Source organism: Apteryx mantelli, unplaced genomic scaffold, assembly GCF_036417845.1.
Source record: "Apteryx mantelli isolate bAptMan1 unplaced genomic scaffold, bAptMan1.hap1 HAP1_SCAFFOLD_154, whole genome shotgun sequence".
Taxonomy (NCBI): Eukaryota; Metazoa; Chordata; class Aves; order Apterygiformes; family Apterygidae; genus Apteryx; species Apteryx mantelli.
The window spans coordinates 68215-93162 of NW_027118507.1; the positions used below are offsets into that span (position 1 = coordinate 68215).

General features: G+C 67.7%; 2 protein-coding genes across 4 annotated transcripts; one reads left to right on the forward strand and one right to left on the reverse strand.

Annotated features, from left to right (window-relative positions):
* The first annotated feature begins 8916 nt into the window (after positions 1-8916).
* Positions 8917-11219, forward strand: ERFL (ETS repressor factor like). Its single transcript, XM_067316855.1, has 5 exons — positions 8917-8980; positions 9391-9625; positions 9710-9899; positions 10513-10636; positions 10726-11219. Exons 1-5 carry the CDS (start codon positions 8917-8919, stop codon positions 11217-11219), a joined length of 1107 nt encoding a protein of 368 aa, XP_067172956.1.
* A 584-nt stretch (positions 11220-11803) lies between these two features.
* On the reverse strand, positions 11804-24580 carry ARHGEF1 (Rho guanine nucleotide exchange factor 1). Of its 3 annotated transcripts, none has more exons than XM_067316875.1 (33): positions 24502-24580; positions 23823-23900; positions 23559-23642; positions 23344-23457; positions 22939-23037; positions 22793-22835; positions 22143-22248; positions 21920-22060; positions 21161-21190; positions 20782-20884; positions 20598-20691; positions 20320-20358; positions 19700-19867; positions 19496-19610; positions 19186-19197; positions 18274-18453; positions 17970-18154; positions 17723-17869; positions 17554-17636; positions 17337-17462; positions 16910-17024; positions 16720-16820; positions 16554-16631; positions 16396-16471; positions 16129-16296; positions 15321-15408; positions 15111-15212; positions 14335-14402; positions 14042-14200; positions 13264-13476; positions 13025-13170; positions 12651-12731; positions 11804-12306 (listed from the first exon to the last, which is right to left on the reverse strand). In XM_067316875.1, the coding sequence occupies exons 2-32, from the start codon at positions 23847-23849 to the stop codon at positions 12657-12659; spliced, it is 3285 nt and encodes a 1094-aa protein (XP_067172976.1). In that variant the 5' UTR covers positions 23850-23900; positions 24502-24580; the 3' UTR covers positions 11804-12306; positions 12651-12656. The 3 variants fall into 3 exon arrangements, with proteins under 3 accessions (XP_067172976.1, XP_067172974.1, XP_067172975.1); XM_067316873.1 differs by having other exon boundaries at positions 14335-14405; XM_067316874.1 differs by lacking the exons at positions 21920-22060; positions 22143-22248; positions 22793-22835; ... (3 more) ...; positions 23823-23900; positions 24502-24580 and adding an exon at positions 21313-21406 and having other exon boundaries at positions 14335-14405.
* Between the last annotated feature and the right edge of the window lie 368 nt (positions 24581-24948).

The following is a 24948-nucleotide window of genomic DNA, read 5'->3' on the forward strand; positions in this document are numbered from 1 at the left end:
GCTCCAGGACCTTCCTGGGTGGCCGCGGGACGGGTACGCGGGGCCAGGGAGAGCCGGGGGCCCAGTGCCAGGCCTGGCTGCGAGCGGCAGCCCAGCGCCCCATCGATCGGCGCGGGGAGCCGGCGTGAGAGTTGCATCTTGTCACAATAATTTATTGCTCTCATCCCGCCTGATCGATGCTTTGAATTAGCGAAGCACCCGGCTTTAATATTTACCCTGCGCACTGCACCTCCCCGGACAGCCCCATTGATCGGGCCACAGGCCGGAGCGGGATGGGGCCCAGGCCACGCGGCCGGCACGGACAGGCGCCGCTGGCTGGACGCGCCGCAGGGGCAGCCGTGGGACGGGGAGAGCCGGGGGGTGTCTGAGCGGTGGGGGGGGCAGCTGGAAGAGTTTGGCCCCGTCATCGCGCAGGGAACCACCGTTGCTCCGGCCAGGGCTGCGTGCAGATGAGACCAGGGGGCCCCGAGTCTGCACCCAGCTGTGCGGGGAGGTGCCAAACCTCTAATTGCAAGGACCTCGGGAGGCTTCAGACCCCCCCCTGAATTGCAAGGACCTTGGAGGGTCCCAAATCCACAAATTGCAAGGACCTTGGGAGGCTTCAAATCCCCCTAATTTCAAGGACATCGGGAAGGTCCCAATCCCCTAATTGCAAGGACCTTAGAGGAGTTTGACACCCCCCCCCCCCCCAATTGCAAGGACCTTGGGAGGATCCAGCTCCCCTAATTGCAAGGACCTTGGGAGGGTCCCAATCCCCTAATTTCAAGGACCTCAGGAGGGTTTGAACCCGCCATAATTGCAAGGACCCGGGAGACTCCCAGCCCTTCCAATCGCGAGTCCGTCGCATCCAGATGCTGCAGTGCTTTGGCAGCGCCGGGCCCTGGGGCCGGCGTGCGGCAGCTCCGGAAAAGCCTCTCGTGGGTCGCCGGCGCGGAGGCTCGGGGGACGAGGCGCTCGTGGGCCCACGGTCTGCTTGCCGCAGCCTCCGGCAGCGGCACTTAATTGGTGCCGCGCAGAGCCTCCGTGCGCGGGAAGCGAGCGGAGCTGGGCGCCTGGCCGGCAGGACACTGACACCACCGGAGCCGCAGCACCCAGCCTCGTGCAAACCACAGTTTCTGCTGGTGCAATGCTTGTGCAAAACCCTTTCCAAATTCCCCCCCCCTTTGCAATAAATCCCCATGTTTTGGGCAAAATGCAAAATGAGACCCCCCCACCTTTTCCCATGGTTTTTCCCCCCCTGCTTGGTGCAATGATTCTCCCACCTGCTGGAGCTTTCCCGCGCCCCGCGCACACGTTCCTGCCGCTCTCCAGGCCCCCCCAGCACTGGGGGGCCACTGGCTTTTTCTGCCTCTCTGCCTCTCGCGCCCACGTTGCTTGGGTTTTTCATTTCATCTCCCTCTCTCTCGCCCTTCTCTCTCCAGGACATGGATACGTGTCAAAGTGTAAACGTAAAATGCTTAAATAAAACTGGCATCAGAAATAAAGTGGCTTCAAATGAAGAAATATGGAGCCTGTTCTCCCCTCTCGGAGCGGCCGGGAGCCGAGAATTTCTCCATTTCTCTCTACTTTGGAGGCACTGTCGGGAAACCCCCCCGGGGCTGTCAGGGAATAACCGAGCTAACGATGATTTAATGATGGCTACAGGCCGTACGGGCGGATACGGCCCAGGGTGCTGAGACCGAACCTTCCCCGGCCGATGGGGGCCAGTGTTGCGCCCGCCGCCTGTGCACCCGCGTTTGCACACCTCGGCGGCAGGCGCGGAAGTTTATCCACGCGTTGGCAGGATCCTCCCGGCCAAGACGCACTCGTGTTTGCCCAGACGCCACTTTCTTTTCTGCAGATATTTGCTTGCAGATATCGCAGCGTGAAATCCACCCCCTGCGCACAACCCGCAGCGAGGAGCCCCATAAGAGGAGCAGCGTCTCCGCTGTCTCGCTAACGTGCGGCCCATGAGCACGATGCGAATGTGTCGCACGCCGTGAGCAGCGCGCGGGTATGTCTGTCAAATACGCGTGTTGAGTATAGGCATGAAGGGCACGCCAGCCGCCGAGGCTCAGCAAAACGCGGAGATGCGCCGGGAAAAGAAAGCACAACATCCCGCGCCGCCCATGCGAAGGAGCCGTGCAAGCTGCAGCAGTGCATGCACACGCTGGGAGAGCACGGCATGTGGCACAGCGGGCCGCGTCCGTGCAAGGCGTGCTGCGCGTCTGTGCATGGCAGACCCTTCTGTCAGCAGCGTGTTGAGTGCGTCTGCTTGCACACGTGTGTGCACGCAGCGCCGGGGTGTGTGTGCACGGGGGTGCCCGGCTGCACGCGCAGGTGCCGGCATGCAGGCAGCTGCCCTGGATGCCTGTGCAGGTTGCAATAGCTCTGTCTGTCTGTCCAGTGTAATTAAGGCCCCGTGACCCACCGAGATGGCATCAGCCCGTCACTTTGATTAATTAGAGTATTAACAGCCACTGCCAGGTCACGGGCCCCGGTTCCCTTCTGCCAGGGAGTGAAAGGAAAATAATAATAAAAGGAAAGTTTGGGGGGACTGGAGAGACCCCGACAGTGGGGAACCAGCCCCGAGCAACCAACGTCACTCATGAGGGGACAACATCTGTCCCTGAGCTCCCCAGTGACATCCCGCCTGGGCAGAGCAGCACCGTGGGCCCAGCGTCACTGCGCAGGGCGCACACGCATGCGAGCTGGCACACGGACTGCACTCACCCAGGTGTGCGAGCAGGCACCCATGCACATGAGCCAGCTCACGAAACCGCAGCCGTGTGTACATGGGAGCATTTGCACATGTGCAGGAGCTGGTGTGCAACCCCCCAGTTGTGCATGCATGTGAACACTTGCACATACATGTGGGAGCCAGTGTGCGACCCCCTGATTGTGTGTGCACGTGAGCATTTGCACACACGTGTGGGAGCAGGTGTGCGACCCTCTGATTGTGCATGCACGGGAGCATTTGCACACGTGCAGGAGCCGGCACACCAGCTGCAGGTGCACAAGCACGGGCACACACGTGTGCAAAGGAGCCCATGACCCGTGCGTGTGCGTGTCCACGGTTTTCCGCCTGTTGCTTCCTCCCTCCCTCCTGCCGCGGTGCGGGGGCTCTAATTGCCCGTTAATCGCTAATCAACCGGCCCCCGCGGGGGCGGCCGAGGCGGGGGTCCCGGCCCCCCCCCCCAGCCCAGCGACCCCCGGTCACCGCCGGCCCCGGCGCCCGGCGCTGCGCGGCCCCCCCCCGCGCCGCCCGCCTCTCCCGGGAGCCGCCGAGCGCAAACACCCGGCGGCCGCGCGTGTTCGCGGCGCGCCGGGACCGGATGCGCCCGGCGGCGGCGGCGCTTTGATGTGGCGGCGCCGCGCGCCCCCCCCTTCCGCCCCCGGCCCGGATCCGCCGCCGCCGGGGGGCTCGGAGGGGCCGGCGATGGGCTGGTCGCGGTCGCGGTCCCTGTCCCTGTTCTGTACCCCCCACCGGCTTGTCTCGTCTCGGCCGCCCCGGCCCCGCGGAGCGGAGCGGGCCGGGAATGGGACGCGCCGTCGGGGCTGCGCAGGGACCTGGTGCCCACGGGCAGCTCCTGTCCCCTATACGGACCCGGTGCCCACGGATGGCTCCTGTCCCCTATATGGACCCGGTGCCCACGGGCGGCTCCTGCCGACCCCTTCCCCGGCCCCTATCGGGTCTATAGGTCCCCGGGCGGGCAGGGCTGCGGTTTCCAGCGCGGTGCGGCGACCGCGCTGCACAAGCGACATGCACAGGCGTGGGTATACAGCATCTCCCCCTATAGAAACCCCTATGGGGTTTGGGGTTTATAGCAATATCTGTATTTACGCTGTATATATGGAAACGTGTCATATAAATACACTGTATAGAGTTTATTCTTTCTATACAAATAGCTGTAGTTAAATTGTATTCATAGACAAGTTCCTGTTATAGATTTACTTGCTATAGGTTATTACTTCTATACAAATAGCTACAGTTAAATTATATAAATACTATAGACAGACGTGTTTCTGTTACAGAAATACTGGCTATATTATTTCTATATCAGTATATTTATATCGCATATATATTTATGGACACATTTCTTGTATGGATATACTGCCTACAGGATATTATTTCTTTACAAATAGCTATAGGATATTATTCCTATATCAATATCTATATTTATGCTGTTTATTCAGTATATATGCAGACACATTTCTACTATGGAAGTACTACGGACAATCTGTTCTTTCTGTGGAAATATGTGTAGCTTGTGCGAATATTTTTATTTATCCTCTACATAAAAATATATATAGGCAGGCTTCTGCTCTGGACTTAGATATTGTTTCTATACGAGTACCTATATTTATGGAGTGTATAATAACGAACGATATAAAGGCTATTCTTTCCATTCGGTATATACGGTTACGGTTCTCTTATGGATACAGTGCGTGTTCAGGGCATCGTGTACAGGGCGTTTCTCGGCACGAGCCTCCGCAGCCCGCTGTTCCCGTGCCGGCTTCTCACCGGCCACAGGGGCTCCCTTCGTGGGCTGTAGATATCTATACGGTTTCTATAGGTGCGGCGGCTGCTTCTCCCCCCTCTTGGCTCTTGCTCAGTGGCAAAATTTACCCGCCCCGTTCACGGGCGGGCACACGCGTGTCTGCGCCGCTCCGCGCTTGCAGACTGCTGCACACTCGTGCCCGGGCTTGCACGGCGCTGCCCGACCTTGTCCGGCTTTGCACAGCGCTGCACACGCTTGCACGGCGCGGTGCAACCTTGTCCGGCTTTGCACGGCGCTGCACACGCTTGCACGGCGCGGCGCAACCTTGTCCGGCTTTGCACGGCGCTGCACACGCGTGCCCAGGCTTGCACGGCGCGACACAACCTTGTCCGGCTTTGCACAGTGCAGCACACTTGTGCCCGGCTCTGCACTGCGCAGCCCGACCTTGTCCGTGTCTGCACGGCGCTGCACACTCGTGCCCGGCGCGGGGGCCCCACTCGCGGTCCCGGGACACCGCGGGGTGGCGCGGACCGAGCTGCGGCGCCGTCCCGGGGCAGGCGCCCCCATCCCTCCGTCCCCACTGCCTTTCCCCTCTCCTCCATCCCTCCATCGTTAACGCCTGTCCCATCCATCCATCCCTCCTTCCCCACGCACTCCTTCAGTCTGTCCACCCGTCCTTCTCGCCATCCGTCTCTCCCTCTTTCCCTCCACCCGTTCCTCCTTCTCCCCTTTCCTTCTCTCCACCCGTCCCCCGTCTCTCACCTTCTCCTCCTCTTCTCGCTTTCCAACCTTCCTTCTCCCCATCCCTCCTTCTACCCTTCTCTCCATCCCTCTTTCTCTCCATCCTTCCCTGCCCTTCTCTTCTTTCCCCTTCGCTCTCTCCATTTCTTCTCGCCGTCCCTCTCTCCACTCCTTCTCCCCATCCTGCCACTTTCCCCTTTTCTCACTCCGTGCCGTCTCCTCTCCGTCCCTCTCTCTATCCCTTCTTCCCCCGTCCCTTCCGCTATCCCGTCGCTCTCCCCATCCCTCTCTCTATCCCTTCTTCCCCATCCCGCTCTATCCCTTCTCCTCTCGGTCCCTCTCTATCCCACCGCTCTCCCCATCCATCCCTCTCTCCATCCCTCCTTCCCCCATCCCTCCATCCCTGCCGCCGGCCGGGGGCGGCCCCTCGTTATCCCGCCGGCGCCGGCGGATCAAAGCGGCCCATTGATCCCCGCATCGATCCGGGCCGGGCCGGGCCGGGCCGGGCCGGGGGGGCCGGGCCGGGGGGGCCGGGCCGCGCTCCCATCGCCGCGGGTCATGAAACAATGAGCCGAGCCGGGCCGCGGCCGGGCGGTAATTGGGGCCATGAATAATGCAGGCGGCGGGGGGGGGGGGGGGCACTGGGGGGGGCGAGCATGGGGGGGCTGGGAGCACGGGGGTGGGGGGGGCTGGAGGAGCGGGGGGCATGGGGGGGCTGAGGGCATTAGGACATGGGGGGCTGGGGAATGGGGGGCTGGGGGTATTAAGGCATGGGGGGGCCGGGCGGGGAGGGGGTGCTGGGGCATGGGGGACCGGGGGCATTAAGGGCATGGGGGGCCGGGGAATGGGGGGCCGGGGGTATTAGGGCATGGGGGGGCTGGGGATGGAGGCACTGGGGCATGGGGGACTGGGGGCATGGGGGCTGTTAGGGCCTGGGGGGCCAGGGGCATTAGGGCATGGGTGGGCCAGGTGGGAGGGGGGGCATTAGGGCCTGGGGGGCCGGGGAATGGGGGGCCTTGGGAGCCGGGGCGCTGGGGGCTGGGGTGGGGGCTGCACAGAACAGTGGGGGGCCGGGGTGAGGGGAGAGGTGGGGGCAAATCGAGCCCACAAAGCCGCTGCACCCCTTCCGCGATGCAGGTGTGGCCCATGCGCGTGCGCAAGGGCTGCGTGTAGTGTCCGTGCATAGAGTTCGTGCATAGGGTCTGCATAGGGTCTGTGTAGTCCCTGCATAGGGTCCCACGTAGGGTCCATGTAGGGTCTGCGCATAGGGTCTGCGTAGGGTCCCAGCATAGGGTATGTATAGGGTCCCCAAGTAGAATCTGCTTAGGGTCCATGCGCGTAGGGACCCCGTGTAGGGTCTGTGCAGGGTCTGCTTGCACAGGCTGCGCATATGGGGTGTGTGTGGCACGCGTGTCCGAGCGGGCACCGGGGGGGGGGGGGGGTGCGTGCATGGGGTGTGCATGTATACAAGCAGGGTGTACGTGCACCGTGTGTGTCCGGTACGTGTGTAGGGGATGGGACGTGCATCGCCTTTACACAGCGTCTGTGTGTAAAGTGTGTGTGTGTGTATGAGGTGTAAAGTGTGTCTGTGCACACATAGGGGGTGTCTGTGCACAGGGTGTTCATATATAGGGATCACAGAGGGATGTTCAGGTGTGTAAGCGGCATGCAAAGCTTGTCCGTGTACAAATGTGTGCGCATCGGGGATGAGTGTGTCTATAAGGGATGTGCGTAGCGTGTCTGTGTTTAATGCGTGTTTGGGGGACGTGTAGTTGTGTGTGTACGGACAGTGTGTGCATGAGGGGTGTGCGAGTGGTTTGTGCATATAAGGGATGCGCGCGGTGTGTGTAATGTGTCTGTACGGGAGGGTGTGAGTGAGGGACGTGCGTGTGTGTGTGTAAGGATGCGCTTGTGGGTGTATGAGGACACCTCTGTACGTGCAGGGATGTGGCTGCGTGTGCGAGGATGTGCAGCAGGACGGGGGGGGGCGCAAGGGAGGTGCCTGCGAGCGTGAGCGTGCCTTGCACAAGGACACGTGTGCAAGGGGTGCTCATGTGCAGGCTGCGCGTGCACAGGGCTGCGTGTCAGGATGTATGTGTACAGGGGACGTGTGCATGTCCTGGGGACACGTGTCGGGGTGCGCAGTGCACAGCGCACAGGGGAGTGCACTGCGAGGTGTATGTCAGGGTGCGCAGGGTGTATTAGGGGTGTGTTTCAGAGTGTGCAGGGTGTATTGGGGTGTGTGTCAGGGTGCACAGGGTGCATTTGGGTGTGTTTTGGGGTGCACAGGGTGTGTGTTGGGGTGTGCAGGGTGCATTTGGGTGTGTTTTGAGGTGCACAGGGTGTGTGTTGGGGTGCACAGGGTGCATTTGGGTGTGTTTTGGGGTGCACAGGGTGTGTGTTGGGGTGCACAGGGTGCATTTGGGTGTGTTTCGGGGTGTGCAGGGTGTATTACGAGTGTGCATCAGGGTGTGTAGCACGTGAGGGATGTGTGGTGCATGAGGAGCGCGTGTCAGGGTGCGTGTTGGAGTGCGGGGTGCATTAGGGGTGTGTATTGGGGGGTGTGTATCGGGATGTGGGGGTGCGTGCTGGGCTGCAGGGTGTGTTGGGGCACATTAGGGTGTGCCAGGGGTGCGTTAGAGGTTCATTAGCGGTGCATCGGGGTGTATCAGGGTGCATTGGGGTACGTTAGAGGTACGCTTGGGGTCGGTGCATCAGGGGTGCATTAGGGTGTGTTAGGTGCATTCGGGGTGCGCTAGTGTTGCATTAGGGGGTGCATTAGGGATGCATCGGGGTGCGTTAGGCGTACTTTCGGGGTGCATTAGAGGCGCATCGGGGGTGCATCGGGGGGGCGCTAGGGCCGCGCGCCGGCGCTGCGCGGGGGGGGGGGGCGCAGGGCCGCGCAGCCCCCGCGCCGCCCGCCGCGGGCCCGGCAATTCCCAGCGCTGCTCGTTAGTTCGTGGCTCCGGGAGGCGCCGCCGAGTTGAAAGCGCCGTAACCGAAATCAAAACTAACAAGGAAACGAGCCGCTGCCGGGCGGGGGGGGGGCTTCCGCCGGCTGCGGCGGGGGGGCTGCGGCGCGGCCCCGGCCCCGCACCGCACCGCTATCCCGTCCCTGCACCCCAAAACCTCCCCTTGCACCCTCCTTGCACCCCACACCGCACCCTAGACCCTCCCCTGCACCCCACATCTCCAAACCCGCCCCTGTGCCCCGTGTCTGCACCCCAAACTCTCCTCTGCACCCCATCCCACATCTCCCATCCCCACAGCTGCCCCGTCCCTGCAGTCCCTAAATGCCCCCCTTGAGCCCCCTAAATGGACCCCCCCAAGTCCCCCCCCCCAAGCCTGCACTCCCGTCCATGCCCCCCTCAGCCTGGCATCTTCACCCTTCCCATCCTCGCGACCCCCCCCCCCCAAACTGCCCCCTCGGCCCCCTCGGTCCACCCCCCCCCCCGTCTGCACCTCAATGCACCCCTCAATGCAGCCCCCCCCCCGCCTCCACCCCAATGCACCCCTTACACACCTCTCCCTGCGTCCCTGAAGTCCCCCCCTTGCAGCCCACCTCAGCCGCAGACCCTCTCCCCCGTCCTCCCCCCCATGCCGGGCCGAGCCTGTGGATGCCCCAGGGTTTCGGGGTGCCCCTGTGCAGCCCCCCCGACTCCCGTCTCGCCTGCAGGTGTGACCCTGCCGCAACATGGACTGTAACTGCGTGTCTGACCTGCTCCTCACCTCCCCGGTGCCAGCACTCTGGACCCCAGGTAAGGGTGCCCGGCACCCGCGGCCCCCCCGTGCCCAGCACCCGCCCGGGGGGCGCTGGGGCGGGCACAGCCATGTGGCCCTCGTGCCCAGAGCCTGCTGCTCACACACAGGACCCCCCGCTTGCACCCAGGACACCCCACTTGCACCCAGGACACATGGCCCCCTGTGTCCAGAGCCTGCTGCTCCCACCCAGGACACACCTCTTTCACCCAGGACCCCCACTTGCACCCAGGACACCCCGCTTGCACCCAGAGCCTGCTGCTTGCACCCAGGACACCCCACTTACTTACACCCAGGACAAGTGGCTCCCACGCCCAGAGCCTCCTGCTCACACCCAGGCCCCGATGCCCACGCCCAGGGCCCCCAGGGCCCCTCGCCAAGGGCGCGTGGGCCGGTTGCCTCCCCGCAGGCTTCGCCTTCCCGGACTGGGCGTACAAGCCGGAGTCGAGCCCGGGCTCGCGGCAGATCCAGCTGTGGCACTTCATCCTGGAGCTGCTGCAGAAGGAGGAGTACCAGAACGTCATCGCCTGGCAGGGCGACTACGGCGAGTTCGTCATCAAGGACCCCGACGAGGTGGCCCGGCTCTGGGGCATCCGCAAGTGCAAACCCCACATGAACTATGACAAGCTGAGCCGGGCGCTCAGGTGAGCACGGCGGGGGGAGGTGAGGGCCGCAGTGGGGGCCCAGACGTCCTGGTGCCCCCTCCCACCGCCTCCTGCCCCCCCCAGGTACTACTACAACAAGCGGATCCTGCACAAGACCAAGGGCAAGCGCTTCACCTACAAGTTCAACTTCAGTAAGGTGGTGCTGGTCAACTACCCGCTGCTCGAGGTGGGCGGCAGCTCGCCCTTCCTGCTGGCACAGGGCCCCTTCGGCGGCGGCGGCCCCGGACCCGACTGCGCCCCCCTCACCCCCGAGGTACTGGGGGGGCCTGCAGAGGGGTTGGCGGGGGGGGTCCCGGGGAGAGGAAGGGCCGGGGGGGGGCCTGGAGGGTCCCGTGGGGAAGGACTGTGGCGGCCTGGAGGGATCCCGGGGAAGAACTGGGGGCATCCCATGGAAGGGTCCCAGGGGGGTCCCATGGGAAAGGGCCAGGGGTGTCCTGGGAAAGGGCCAGGGGGATCCTGGAGGGTCCTGGAGAGATGCCAGGGAGGCCCGGGGGGGTCCCAGGGAGGGTCGGGGGGGTCCCAAGGAGGACTGGGGCAGCCGGAGGGGGCCCAGGAGGGTCTCGTGGAGGGCTGGGGGTATCCTGGGGGGTCCTGGGTAGGTCCCAGGGGATCCTGCAGAGGCCCAGGGAAGCCAGGGGGGGTCCTGGAGGAATCCCAGGGGATCCCGTGGAGGCCCAGGAGGTGTTGGAGTGTCCTGGGGGGTCCCAATGGGGTCCTGGAGGGGTCCCAGGAGAATCCTGCAGAGGCCTGGGGGCTCCTGGGAGGATCCCAGGGAGGCCCAGGGGGTCCCGGGGGGGATCCCAGTGGGCTCCTGGCAGACAAAGCCGCCTGGAGGCATCGCCGCTGCTCACTGCTGCTCTCCGCAGACCCTGCAGTCGCTCTTCTCCAGCCCGCGCCTGGCCGAGCCGCCGAGCCGCTCGCCGCTCTACGAGCGCCAGCCCGAGGCTGAGAAGCTGCGGCTGGACGCAGCGCTGCCCTTCCTGGGCTCAGGTGAGGCGGGCGCCGGGGGCCGCCGGGACCCCCACGGCTGCGGGGACCGAGGGCTGCCGGGACCCTCACGGCCGCCCCTCTCGCCGCAGGTGTCTCCGGCTACTCCAAGGCACCGGCGCTGCTGGGGCCCTACGGCCGCGCGGCTCCTTTCCCCGAGTACCCGTGGGGCTGGGGCCCCTACGTGCCAGGGGCGCTGCCCCTCGGCGGCTCCAAGCTGCCTGCCGCCCTCTACTCGCCACACTTCTACCCGGGGCTGGCGCAGCTGCCGCCGCCACCGCCACCCGCTGCTGCTGCTGCGCTGCCGCCGCCGCCGCCCGCGGGGCCCGAGCGCGCCGCTGCCCCGCGTCCCGCGCCGCCACCGGGACCGGGACCCGGACCGGGACCGGGGCCGGGACCTGGGCAGGGGGCGCCACCGGAGCCTGGCATGGCGCTCGGCGGCCCCCCGGCGGAGCCCGCCTCGGACTCGGAGCTGGAGATCACGGACGTGAGCGGCAGCAGCTCGGAGAACGAGGCTGGCAGCCCCCCGCCGCCACCGGTGCCGCCGGCCGCCCGCGGGCGCCCCAAGGGCCCGGCCCGCAGCTGAGCGCCGCCCCCCCCCGCCGCCCCTTTTTGTACCGGAGTTTTATCCGGGGGGCGCCCAGACGCCCCCCTGCCGGCTCCCGTTAGACGTGGACCCGGCTCCCTCTGGCCCGCAGGGTCCTGCGGGAGAAAGGACCCAGGCGTCCGGGCCCCGAACCCCTGCCCAGCTGCCCCCCACCCCAGCACAGGGGAGAGGGCCCAGGTGTCCGGGCCCCTAATCCCCCCCCCTCCTTGGCAATAGGACCTGGCGTCCAGGCCCCCCCTGCCCTCCTTGGGGGGCCCAGGCATCCGGGCTCCCCGGACCCCCCGTTTTTAGCCAAGTGCAATATGGTCCGTGCCCCCGCCCCCCCCCGCGCCCCCCCCGCTTGTGTGTCTTCGTGATGGAGGAACGAGCCCCCCCCCAGCTCCCCCCCCCCGTGTACGCGGCCCCCCCGCGCCCCCCCGGCGCCTGCTCAAGCAATAAACTCGCCTCGCTCGGCCTTGCCTCTGCCTCTGGGGGGCCCAGGCATCCGGGGGGGGCACACGCACGGTGGGGAGGGAGTCCCTGTGCCCCCCCCTTTCCCCCCCCACACCAAGGACAAGCCAGAGTGGAAGCAAGAACAGTTTATTTGGCATTTTCGCAGCCTCTTTGGTGCTCTGCTGCCCCCCCTCCCTGCCCCACGGCCGCCCTGGACCCGCAGCGAGGGGCCTGTGCCAAGCGTTGCCTGGGGGGGGGGGACCCGCGGTAGCAAGGGGGGGCAGGTTTGGGGTCCCTCCATCCCAGTTTCTGTACAATGGTTAAAAAAGAACCAGCCCCGTATGTGGGGGGGGGAGGGCCCCCCCGCCCCCCACTTCAGTCCCATATATATATATTTATATAAAATCCCAGCAAATGTATAAAAAAAACAGCGTGGGGGGCGGGGAGGCACTTGGCGGGGGGGGGGAGCCTCCCCATAGGGCAGGCGCTGCCCCCCAGCAGCGGTACCAGGCAAAGCCGTGGGGCAGCCCCAGCCCCCCGGGGCACATGGGCCTCTGCAGCCGGCCCACCGCCGTGGGGCAGCCCTGGCCTGCGCCCCATGGCAGGGCAGGGGGCCTGGCTCCAACGGCAGGGACTGGGGAGAGAGAGAGAGAGAGAAGAGGGGTCAGGTCCCGAGGGGTGCACCCCACAGCATGACGTGCCCCACGGCATGCCCCCGCCCCACGGCACGACACACCCCATGGCGTGCCCCATGGCATGACACGCCCCACGGCGCGCCCCATGGCATGACATGCCCCACGGCGCGCCTCACAGCACGCCCCGGCCCTGTGGTGTGTCCCACAGCACAATGTGCCCCAGCCTCACAGCACGTCCCACAGCGTGCCCCCACCCCACGGCGCGAGGTGCCCCATAGCGTGACATGCCCCCCGGCACGAGGTGCCCCACCCCACGGCATCGGCCCCACGGCGCCCCACGCACCTGCCCTCATGTGAAGAGGCAGCCGGTGGAGCTGTGCTTGGCCAGGAGCTCCTGGAGTTGCCAGTAATCCTCCTCGATTTCCTGGGGGGCAGACCCACGGCGCATCAGGGGGCAGCAGACCCAGTGTGTTGGGGGGAGCAGACCCACGGCGCATTATGGGGGGCAGCCCCATGGCATATTAGGGGGCAGCAGACCCAGTGTGTTAGGGGGCAGCAGCCCCACGGCACATTAGGGGGAGCAGACACACAGCGTGTTAGTGGGGAGCAGCCCTGCAGGCTGTTACAGGGGGCAGCCCCACGGCACACCAGGGACAGAGCAGCCCCATGGCGCGCTGGGGGGGGAGCAGGGGGGCTGCCCCATCCCCATCCCCTCACCTTGAGCCCCCGGAGAGCCTCCTCCAGGCCCTGCAGCTGGGCCCGCAGCCAGGCCGCCTGCGGTGGGGCGAGCGCCAGGGGGGGCGCCGGCCCCTCCACCAGCCGCGGCCCCCACTCGGGGGAGCGGGGGCCATTCGGGGTCCCCCCTGCGAGAGACAGACAGACAGACGGATGGATGGATGGATGGAGAGAGACGGGGTGATGCCGCTGCGAGCCGGCCAGCCCCGGCGCCCCGTTACCTGCGGCAGCGCCGCCGGCCTCGGTGCGCTGCCCACGGCCTTCGCCCTCACTCTCGGCGCCATCGCCGGCATCCCGGCGTTCTTCCTCCTCCTCCTCCTCCTCCTGGGGTGCGGGGGGCCGCCGTGGCCCCTGCCGGGCGTCCTCGGGGGGCGAGGCGGCCCCGTCGCCTGCCGCGGGGGCCTCTGCTGGCAGCCGCTGCTGCAGCGTGCGCACTGCGGGGGCTCGGGGTCAGGATGGGGGCTGGGCAGCGCCCACTGGGGTCAGGGGGCGCAGGTGCCGAGGTTTGGGGTCAGGATGGGGGGCCGGGCAGCGCCCATTGGGGTCGGGGGGTGCAGGGGCAGTAGTCTGGGGTCTGGGCAATGCCAGTTTGGGTCGGAGGGTGCAAGGGCCGAGGTTTGGGGTCCAGGCAGTGCCTGTTGGGGGTGGGGGGGTGGTGCAAGGACAGAGGTTTGGGGTCAGGATGGGGGGCCAGGCAGTGCCTCTTGGGCTCAGGGGGTGCAGGGGCCGAGGTTTGGGGTCTGGGCAGTGCCAGGTTGGGTTGGGGGGTGCAGGGAGGGAGGTTTGGGGTCAGGATGGGGGTCCAGGCAGTGCCCATTGGGGCCAGGGGGCATGGGGGGAAGTTGGGGGTCAGTGTGGGGGGCTGGGTGGTGCCCATTGGGGTCAGGGGGTACAGGGGGGAGGTTTGGGGTCAGCGTGGGGGGCCGGGCAGTGCCCATTGGGCTCAGGGGGAGGTTGGGGGTCGGTGCGGGGGGCAGTTAGGGGTCGGGGGGCACTCACCCCTGTCCAGCGCGGCGGCGGCCAGGGCCCCCTCGCCGCCCACCCGGGGGGGTCTCCGCAGCGCCAGCACCTCGGCCAGGACCCGCTCCGCCTCCTTCTCCATCTTCTCAGCGCCCCCCTCGAACTCGGTGCCCTCCACGGCCCCGTCCTTCTCCCGCTCTGCGGGGGGGCGCAGCCGTCAGCACCCCCCCCCGGGGGCCCAGGCATCCGGTGTGGGTGAGGCCGCCCCCAGGCGGGGGCCGGGGGCTCTGCAGGGGTGGCCGCAGCCCCCCCCATCCCTCCCCTGCACCCACCGTCCAAGGGCAGCGGCTCCTTCAGGGACCCCCCGTTCTCCGAGCTGCTGAGCAGTGGCTCCCGATAGCTGCTGGGGAAAAGGGGGGGGGGATCAGCAAGGAGTCTGGTCCCGAAACCTCCGCCAGCCCCCCGAAACCTCCGCCAGCCCCCCAAAACCTCTGCCGGCCCCCCAAAACCTCCATCCACCCACCAAAACCTCCACCAGCCCCCCCCGAAAACTGCCAACCCCTCAAAACCTCTGCCAGCCCCCCAAAACCTTCTCCAGCCCCCCAAAACCTCTGCCAGTCCCCCCAAAACTGCCACCCCCTACCAAAACCTCCACTATTCCCCCCAAAACCCCTGCCTGCACCCCAAAACCTCTGCCAATCCCCCTAAAACCTCCGCCAACCCCCAAAAGCTTCTGCTCACTCCCCAAAACCTCCACCAATGCCCCTAAACCTTTATCCACCCCTCAAAACCTTCACCCATCCCCAAAACCTCCACCACCCCCCATAAACCTCTACCCACTCCCCAAAAACTTCCATCAACCCCCCAAAACCTCTGCCCACTCCCCCAAACCTCTGCCCGCTCCCCAAAGCCTCCATCAACCCCCCCATAAACCTCTACCCACCCCCCAAAAACCTCCATCAACCCCCCAAAACCTCTGCCCGCTCCCCAAAGCCTCCGTCAACCCCCCCATAAACCTCTACCCACCCCCCAAAACCTCTGCCTGCTCCCCAAAACCTCCGCCAACCCCCCCAAACCCTCCACCCGCCCCCCGGCGCCCCCCACTCACTAGATGGGGCTGTGGGGGCTGTGGCTGCTGCGGGCCGCCTTCGCCCGGTGGGACCCCGGCAGCTTGAGGGAGCCGGCCGTCTCGCTGATCATGGCGCACCAGCTGTGGCAGAGGGGGGTGAGGTCCCCGTGTGGGCCCCCCCCCACCCCACATTGCCCCCCCCGCCCCGTGTGACCCCCCCCCACCCCGCGGGACCCCTCCCAGCCTCACTTCTTCCTCTCCGACACCGTCTGCGCCACCAGCTCGTAGATCTGGGCGCCGTTCTCCCAGCTGATGATCACGTAAAAGGCCTTGTGGTCTGGGGGTGGCAATTGGGGGGGGGTCAGAGAGGGCGTTGCGCTGCGGCCCCCCCCCCCCCGCCCCACCGCATTGACCCAAACCCCCTGGGCACCTGGTGGCCCCCACAGCCCTGCTGGGGCCCAAACACACACGTGACGTGTGCACGTGACACGCAGGGCACATGCATGTGCATGGCGCACAACATGCAAACCACACAGGCACAACACGTACACACACGACATGCACGTGCAGGACACATGCACAATGCGCACGCAGGACACATGCATGTGCACAACGCATGCGCATGACACACCACACAGGCATGACACACATGCACACACACATACAACATCCATGTGCAGGACAGGCACACACAGGACATGCACATGCATGATGCATGCACAATGCGCACACAGGACATGCAGGACATGCACGTGCACACAACACAGTGCCCACCACATACCAGGAACATGCCACGCCACGTGAGGCGCATGCACACATGCATGTGTGACATGCACACGCATGCACAATGTGCACACTCACACGCACACACACACACACACACACAGACATGCACACACACACACTCGCACACGACACAGCCCCATGCACCACCGCGATCGGTCCCCTCATCTCCAGCGACCACCCTGTGCCCCCGAACATCCCTCCCTATCCCCACAGAAGCTCCGTAGCCCCCAGCGGGTCCCAGAACCCCCCCGGGACCCCCCCAGGCCCCCACCTGTGGCCACCTCGCGGGTCATGGCGGAGCTGAGCTTGATGATGGGGCTCAGCATCTGCTTGCCGTCAGGCGTGGGCGTGATGGTGCGGCTGTGGCAGCGCAGCACCAGCCGCTCCTCCTGCCGCTGCAGCAGCACCAGCAGGTCATCCAGCAGCAGCACGTGCACGTCTGGCGGGGGGGGAATGCGCCGAGGGGGGGGGTCAGTGGGAGAACGGGCTCCCTGCGACCCCCCCCTCAAAACCCTGTCCCACGCTGCCCCGCGCTCACCTACGGCCTTGTCCCTGGTGACGCGCCAGGTCAGCGGCCCCTCGTGCACCAGGTTCCTCTTGGTGATGTCTGTGTTCTGGGGGGGGGTGAGGGGGGGTTAGGGGGGGTTGGGGGGGCAGGACCCCCCCCGGCGGCTCCCCCCCGGCTCCCAGGCTCACCTTGAACTCGCTCAGCAGCGGGTCCATGCTCTGCTTCAGGTTGGAGAGATCCAGGCGTCGCTGATAGTCCTTCAGCTTCTGCAGGGGGGGGGGGGGGGTGTAAATGGGGCAGTGAGGGGCAGAGGCACCGTGGGGCTGGCGGAGGGGCAGAGGGGGGGTCTCTTACCATGAGGTTCTCCATGTCCCGCACCTCCTGGTTGACGTGGTTGAGGATCTGCCGGCAGCACTCGGCCGCCTGCTCCACCTTGGCCCGCTCGCCTGCGGCCTCTGGGGGCAGGAGAGTGGTCAGGGGTGGGCGCGGCCCCCCCCCGCGACCACCCCATGTCCCCCCCCCGCAGCCCCCCCCACCCCCTCACCAGTGCACTTGGTGATGTTGTGCAGCAGCAGCGGGTACTTGGTGAGGCGCTGCATCTCCGTGGGGATGATGTCCTTCAGCTGCAGCCGGCGGCACCGGGGCTGGCTCTCCGCCTCCTGCGGGCACGGGACAGCGCTGGTGGGGGGCCGGGGGGGCCAGGAACAGCACTTGGGGGGGCCAGGGGGCTGGGGGCAGCACTGGGAAGGGGGCTAAGATCCCCCTCCTGCAGCTGGGGCAGCGGGAAGCTGAAGAGGAATTTAGGGGGAGGCTGATGAGGTTGGGGAATTGGCCTGGCCAAAGTGGGGTGACGTTTAGGGGCACGGATGAAATGGGGGGGGGGAAACCAAGGTCCCTCCAAGGGGGGGAAATCAGGGCCCCTTTGGGTGGTGGGGGGGATCAGGGCCCCCCCCAGGAAGGGGAGGCGTTACCTGGATGAACTGGCTGAAGCGGGTGTCCTTGCGCTGCTTGGCCTTGAGCTGCTCCAGCGCGAACGACTGGCGGCTGCAGAACCGCGCCGAGATCTTCTGGAACCAGCTGCCCTCCGTGCCCTCGAACTGGGGGGTGCGCTTGTGTGAGCCCCCCTGTGTGAGCCCCCCCCATGAACCCCCACCCACACACGAGCCCCCTCCCAGACGCCCCTCTCACCCGGGCCAGCAGGATGTCTCCGATCTCGGAGATGACGTAGCTGCTCTCCTCCCGGAGCTTCTTCAGGCTGTCGAGGAAGACGGCTGGGGGGCAGAGGAAAGGGGTCAGCGCCTGCTGCTGGGGGGGGCTCACTCTGCCTGCCGGCCCCCCCTCCCCGCCTCAGACTCACTGTGGACCTCCACGAGGTCCTCGAGGCTGGGGAAGATGTTGGAGAGCTCCTGCTCGTCGAAGAAGGCCTCCTTGAGCATGGGCTGGTAGAAAACCTCCAGCAGGACGCGCAGCATCCGCACGTGGGCATGCTCCGTCAGGAACAGCTCTGCGGGGGGAGCGGCGTTGGCATGGGACGGGGCACAGGGGCCCCGCAGCAGGGAGGATTCGGGGGGGGCCGCAGGGCGTTTTTGGGGGGGGGGTCTCACCGTTGATGACTTCTTGCCGCTTGACTTCGCTCTTCTTCAGCCTGAGGAGGGCGTCGGGGGCGGCGAGCTGGCGCCAGGTCGGCGGGTCCAGCTCCAGCTCCGAAACGCGCGGCTCAGTCTCCTCAGACTGGGGAGGCAGAAAGGACTGCGGGGGCTCGCCCCCCCCCGGCCCCCCCGGCTCCAGGCTGCAGGGAAGAGACGGGGGGGTTCAGAGTGTGGGAAGCGGGTGGGGGGACCGGGACGGATCCTGCCCTCTCTCTCCCGGGGAACGCGCCGCGCCGGGGCTGGGGCTCCCACCACCTACGTGGGTCTCTGGCGGCCCGGGGCCGGGCAGGGCCGTTCCTGCAGCTCGGTGGCGCGGGCGGCCGCCTCCAGGTCCACGTCGCTGCGGGAGCGCGGCTGCTTGCCCTTGGCCGAGCCGCGCTGCGAACGCTTCCGCTCGTACACGCGCAGGCTCTCCGAGCGCCCCAGCTTCCCCGGCAGCCTGCGGTTGGGGGGGGGGGGTGCGGGACACCAGCCACGGGACGTGGACGCGGACGGGGACGTGGATGCGGACGTGGACGTGGATGCGGCCCCGGCGGGGCGGACAGGACACAGGGAGCCGCGAAGCCGGATAGGGGCGTTGGAGCCGGGAAGCCGGCGGGGGGCCGGAGGGAGGCGGGAGCCCGGGAATGGGCGCAGATTGAGGATGGAGCAGGGGGAGCCGCACACCCAGCACAGAGAGCCACAGAGAGCGCAAGGGGGGGGAGCCGCCGGCATGTGCGTGCAAAGGGTGCACGTGCGTGCGGAGGGCACAGGCGTGAGCATGCAGCGGGCACACGCGTGTTCGTGCGAGCGTGCGGAAGCAGGGACGAGCCCGGCGGGGGCGGTTAGAGCGATCGGGGAGGGAGCAGACAGGACCACATGCACGGAAGGGAGAGAAAGAGACAGCGTGAGATCTCCTGGGGGGGCATGCACTGGATTGGGGGGGGCACTGAGCCATGCAACAGCCCAGGGAGCCCGGGGAGAGTCCCGGGGGGGCCGCAGGGCCCCAGCGGCAGTGGGGGGGGACAGGCAGCGGAGGCAGAAGGGGGCGTCCCCCCTCCGGCACTTGTTTGGGGGGTGGCGGAGGGGGGGTCCCGGTACTTAGCTGAGTTTGTGGGTGTCACTAAGTTAATGTCCCCCGGCACCGCTGCGCCCCCCCAAGCATGCAAGGGGGGGCGGGGGAGTCACCAACCTGATCCGTTTTCTGGGGAGAAAGAGCAGGACAAGAGTGGGGTTACGAGGGGAGTGGTGGGCAGCAGCGAAGCCAGGAAAAGGCGGGGGCGGAAGCGGTGAGGTAAGGAGAGAGCCCAGGCATCCGGGCCCCTGGCTCGCCCTCTCTCCCCGCAGGACTCAGCCCGGGGGGTCGCTAATTTAGGGGTCACCCTGTCAGCAGCCGAACAAAGGGGCTGCGAGGCCGGATGAGGGGGAGGCGGAGGCAGAGGGGACCCACGCGCCTCCAGAACAGAGAAGGGAGAGGGAACGGTGGCGGGGGGCTGCCTCACCTCTCATTCTCAGCCCCGTCCTCCGTGGGGTGCTGCTCGCTGCTGGGGGGCTCCGTGGGGCAGGCGCTTCGCGGGGGGGTGTCTCCCAGCTCCGTGGGGCCGGGCAGCTCCAGACCTGCAGATAGGAGAGCGAAAAGAGGAAGATGAGCAGGAGGAAGAGCTGCCCGCCCCCGCGCCCCCTCCCCAAATCCGCAGCCCTCTCACCTGGATCGCCTTCGGCGCCTTCCCCCGGGGGCGGGTTGATGGTCACGGCCACGCTGGGGGGGTCAGAGGCGGGGGGGCCGGCTGCCCCCGCTTTGGGCCGCGCGGTGCCACCATCGACCTTGTCCGACACTCTGGGGCCCTTCCTGTCCGGGTGCGCCGCCTTTTCCGCTGGGGGGGGAGCCAGGTTTGGGGGGGGTTAGTAAAATGCCAGAGGGGGGGAGCTCAGGAGACCCCTCGCACACTCCTAAATCAGCGCGGGCCGGCTGTCCTGACCACCGGCCCCCGCCGCCTGCTGGATCCAGCCCTCTGCCAGGGCGTCCAGGCTCCCCCCGCGGCTCCCCGGCCCCCGGGGTCCGGGCTCGGAGCCCCCCACGACGAGCAGAGGGACGGCAGGGGGGACACACCAAGCTGGCTGCATGCGGGGGGGCGATGGGGGGCAGATTAGTGTATTACGGGGGGCAGCCCAGCTCTCTGCCCCCCGTTGGTGCCGCACACACGGGGGGGGGGAGGTGGGTTAATGGGGTTACAGGCTCAGAACCCCCCCGGCTGGGCTGACGTGGCCCCCGGGGGGGGGGGGCAGATTCGGGGTCCCATGCATGTGGGGGGACGGGAGGGGGTACCTTCGCCCTCAGGGACTTTGCTTTGCCTGAAATCGGAATCTGCAAGAGAGAAGAATGGGGGGGGAGCTGAGGGGGATGGGGGGGCCTAAAGGACGAGGGAGGGGGCTCTGCGCCCCGGCCCAACGACACGGCCCCCCGCGGAGCCGCGGGCTCGGAGTGGGACAGGCCCGTGCCCCACACGTGGCGTCAGGCACATGACCGGCAGCTATGGGGAGAAACCGGGGGCGTGAAGACCTTGGGAAGAGGGGGAACCTTGTGCATCCCCCCCCCCAACTCACTGTGGGCGTCGCGGTTCCAGAGGGATGTGCCCGGGAGGGTGAAGCCCTTCCAGGCCTTTCCTTGCAGCTCCTCCGGCTTCTTGATCCCCGAGATCTGCGGGGCGAAGCAGGCAGGGGCCCGTCAGGGGCCGGGAGAGGCTCCCTCCCGGAGCGGGGAGGGAACCTGGGTGCCCGGGCGCCTCACCTTCTTGCGGAAGAAGTTGGATTTTGACTTCTTGCTGTCGCTGAGCTTGGTTTTAACCCCCAGGTACTTCATGTAGGTCACGATGGCACCAAAGATGGCAGAGCTGGGGCGGGGACGGGGGAAGAGGGGGGCTGAGGGGGCGGGCGAGGGCTCGGCGGAGGGCCCCTTCGGCCGCTGCAGTCCCAGCCCCACGGGGCTGCAAACGTTTCCCCCTCCCCTCCAAGAGCCACAGCCTGAGCCGGTGGGCAGAGAGCACCCCAGATGGCAGGACCCCCCCCCAAACACCCCCCGCGGCACCCCCAGCACCCTCAGAGTGCCCCTCACGCCCCCCCCAGAGACCCCCAGGCATCGCTAAATGGCACTCGCCCGTTTTTCTTACCTTTTCTCCTCGTCGGAAGATATTGTGAGGCTGCGAAAACAAGAAGCAGCAGCGCAACGTGAGCCCCGGCGTCCGGGGAGCCCAGACCCCCCCCCCCCCCGCTGTTGTTCAGCCCCCGCCGTGCTCCCCCCGGCGCCAGGGCCCCCCCTCACCGGTATGCCAGCCCCATATCTGCCTGTGGGTGTTGGTGCCGGGCGCTGGAGCATGTTCCAGTGAGCAGGCGTGCGCGTGTGCTAGGACGGAGCAGCGGGGACGGACTGGGCTGGCCGGGGGGGGGACAGGGGGTTTATACGGCGCCGGGGCTGATGCAATCGTCAGCAATCCCCAGGAAAAAGGGGGGAGGAGGGCGGCGAGGGGGTGTTCCCCCCCTTCCCGGGCCGCCACAGCTGGCTCTGTCCACACTTCCGGGCTGGGCGCCAGATGCGCTGGGGCTGCGCCGAGGAGGACGGGGGCTGCCAGGCAGCCGGGACACGGAGGGGGCGGCTGGGGGCTCACGTCCTGCTTGAGGGGGGGGCTCCGGCTGGGCCGCGGGGGGAAAGGGCCTGGGAAGAAGTTGGTGTGTGTGTGTGAATAAGCGTGCAGAGGCAGCAGGTCAGCCGAACCGCAGCGCACGGCTCCGCTGGAGAGGGGCTGAGCTCCTTGCAGCCGCGAGTCGAGGCCGAACCCCACGCCGGCGTTGGGGGCACCGGCCATGGGGCAGCGGGCACACGCGCCACCCCGCTGCACCGAAATCGCCACCCCGCCACCTGCCCCACTCACTGCATCTCCTCCAGCCGAGCCAGCAGCACCTCCGCCAGCTGCTTCTCCTTGGCCTCCCGGATGCCGACGTCCCGGGTCTGGTAGGACTCCAGCTCCGTCAGCTCCTGCTCCCCCGGCGTCATGCCCATCAGGCGCTTGGACCTAGGGGAGGGGGCGTCAGCACCGGCGGGACGCCCCCGCGCCCCCCCTCCTCCCCGCGCCGCAGCCCCCAGCCTCCTCCCACCTGAAGTCCTCCAGCTGCCGGGAGATCTCAGGCTCCTGGAAGGCCTGGATTTCCTGCAGGTAGCGGCGCTGCACCTCATCCGCCAGGAGCTCGGGGCGCGTGCGGTCTGCGGGCGAAGGGGGGCCGTGAGCTGCCTCTGGCCGTGCTCCCCCACCCCAGATCCGTGTGGGGCTGCCGGCAGGGGGGGGCGCGACAGCTTTGGGGGCTCCCTGTGCCCCGCCACAGTGCTGGGGGCTGTTCCCGGGCCCCCGCGGGATGGACTTGGCTTGGATGGCGAGGGGCCGCGTGCGGGGGCCGGCCGGGGCGGCGTTTCGGGGCCGGCTGCAGCGTCCCCGAGCGCCGGGAGATGGTGCCATGCAGCCGTGCGGCGCTGTCCCCCCCCCCCCCCCCACGGCCCCCCCCTCTTCCCAGCCACAGACCCATGAGCTCACCCTGGCCGGGGCTTCCCAGGCGCTTCCGGCCTTTCTCGCCACAGCCAGCTGGGTGCGGCTGCTGGAGGAAGGGCCCAGGCCAGGCAGCGGGTGCCGGAGGGGGGTGCCAGGGGGCGCCGTGGGGCGCAGGCGTGTGTTTGGGAGCAGAGCCGGGGGCAGGGGGCCGAGCTGCGTCCCCAAACCCTGCTCTGGGGGTTGCGGGGGGGGGGGTTAACTCACCCAGTTCGAACTGCACCTGGTGGGGGACAGGCACCCGCAGGAGCTGCGAGAGAGGGGGGGGTCAGGGCACACCGCTGAGCCCCCCCGGCGGCTCCGCGGGGGGAGGGAGCTGGGGGGGTGCAGGGGGGCCGGGGGGCGGCACTCACCCCTGCCTTGTCCAGGAACAAGTGGCAGAACTCGAGGAACTGCTTCTTGCCCTCCTTGGGGTTCATCCTGCGCAGCATGTCCACGTGCAGGTAGCAGAGCTGGGGGGGGGGGCATGCAGGCGGGGGGTGAAGGCAGGGCCCCCCGCCCCCCTACAACCCAGCGCCCCCCCCTGCTCCACACCCCCCCCCCCAAATCCCCAGGGCATTACCTCAACTCCAGCCCCTGCCAGCAGGGAGGGGGGAACAGAGAGAAGAGGTTATTTAAGGGGGGACATGCAGCACAGCCGCTTGCATGCGCGTGTAAATGCCCCCCGGGGGCATTTGCACGCTTGCAGGTAACCCCTTTCACACCCAGGCCTTGCTGCCCCTCCCCGGGAGGCTGCCCCCCCCCGGCGACGCGCTCACCACGGGGCAGGAGTCGAACTGGAGGACGACGTGCTGCAGGAAGGCCATGAGATAAGCCGGGTGCTGCCGCACCAGCTCCAGGCTCTGGAACATGCTGTTCTGGTCATCGGAGTTCTGGGGGGGGGGACGGACAGTGGGGGGGGGCAGAGTGAGGCACCTTCCCCGCGGCCCCCCCCCAGCCCCGTGGCCGCAGCGGCGCCCTGCTGCCCGCTCACCGGCTCGATGTCATTCTCGAAGTCCTCATCCTCGGCGCCAATGATGGCCACGACGGACCCGCCGCGAGCGCCCGCTGCCGGGCTCTGGGGAGAGAGATGGCGTTGAGGGGTGCAGGGAGGAGCGCGGTGGGGTTGGGGGGGGAAGGACCCCCCCCAAAAGCGCAAACAGCCTCTCGGGGCACAGCTCCGCCCTAGAAATCTGCCCAGATCAGGGTGCTGATGTGGGGGCTGCAGGGGAGCCCCGTCACCCCCCTCAGAGCTCACCCCGTTAAACGCCTCCTCGGGCTCCATGGTGACCCCGGGCAGTGGGGGGGCCCCGTCTGCCGCCTCGACACCTCACGCCTGGAAGGGAGAGAGGGAGTCATGGGGAGACGAGACGAGTTTGCTGGGCGAGCCACAGCACAGGAAGCCGTGGGGGGCGGGGGCCCCCCCCACCCGCGGCAAGCAGGATATAGGTGTGCGGTTTGGGGGCGCGCGCGGGCGAGGGCGCGCGTGGGCTCCCGGCCGGACGCGCTCCCCGCCGCGCAGGGAGGGCCGGCGAGCGGCTCTCCCCCCCACCCCCAGCTCAGACGTTCGGGGCGGGGGTGGCACTGGGCTGTCAATGGGGCTCTGTGTGGCACAAAGAGCCCCATTGAGAGCTGGGGGCGGTGCGGGCAGGGAAGGGGGGGGCCCTGCCGTCGGCCCCACCCCGCACGCGTGCGTGTCTGTGCGCCCCTTGGCTCCGTACACGCCCCGGCGCACGCTCTCCCCACACCCCCACGTGCCCCCTGGGAGCCCGCTCTGACCCCCTGCGGGGGGCAAACCCCCGGGGCGGGGGCGCTTCTGGGACCCCCCCCACACCATCCGGCAGACCCCGGAGCAGGGGGGCACAGGTGCGCTGAGACCCCCTGCTCTGGGCACTGGGGGCCTTCTGGGTTGCTCCCTCTGCGCTCCCCCCACGTACCTGTTTCCAAGCGGGTGCTGCTGAAACGAGTCCGGAAATGTGGCAACCCCCCCCGAGCCGGGGGGGGGGGATGGGATGGAGTGCAGCCCCGAGAAGGGGAGGTGGGGGGGGGGGCAGGACCCAGACACCTGGGCTCCTTGGGGCACCCCCCTCGCCGTGTCGCCCCACGGCGGAAAGGCGGCTCCTCAGGCTCTAAAACAAAGCAACGGCCCCCGGATTATTTACGGAGAGAGCAAAGCTTCCTGTAGGAAGTGATGTGCAACGCGCCGGCACCAACCCCCCCCCGACCTCCCCCCACCCCACGGCGCGGCCCGGGGGCCCCCTCCTGCCCCCCAACCCCCAGGTCCCCCTGCTCCCGCCTCACGGTGGCCCGTGGGCCCGGCCAGGGCTCTGCCTCACGGCCGCCGGGGCACCCCGCTCCCCCCCCCGGCCGCGGCGCTGCCCCTC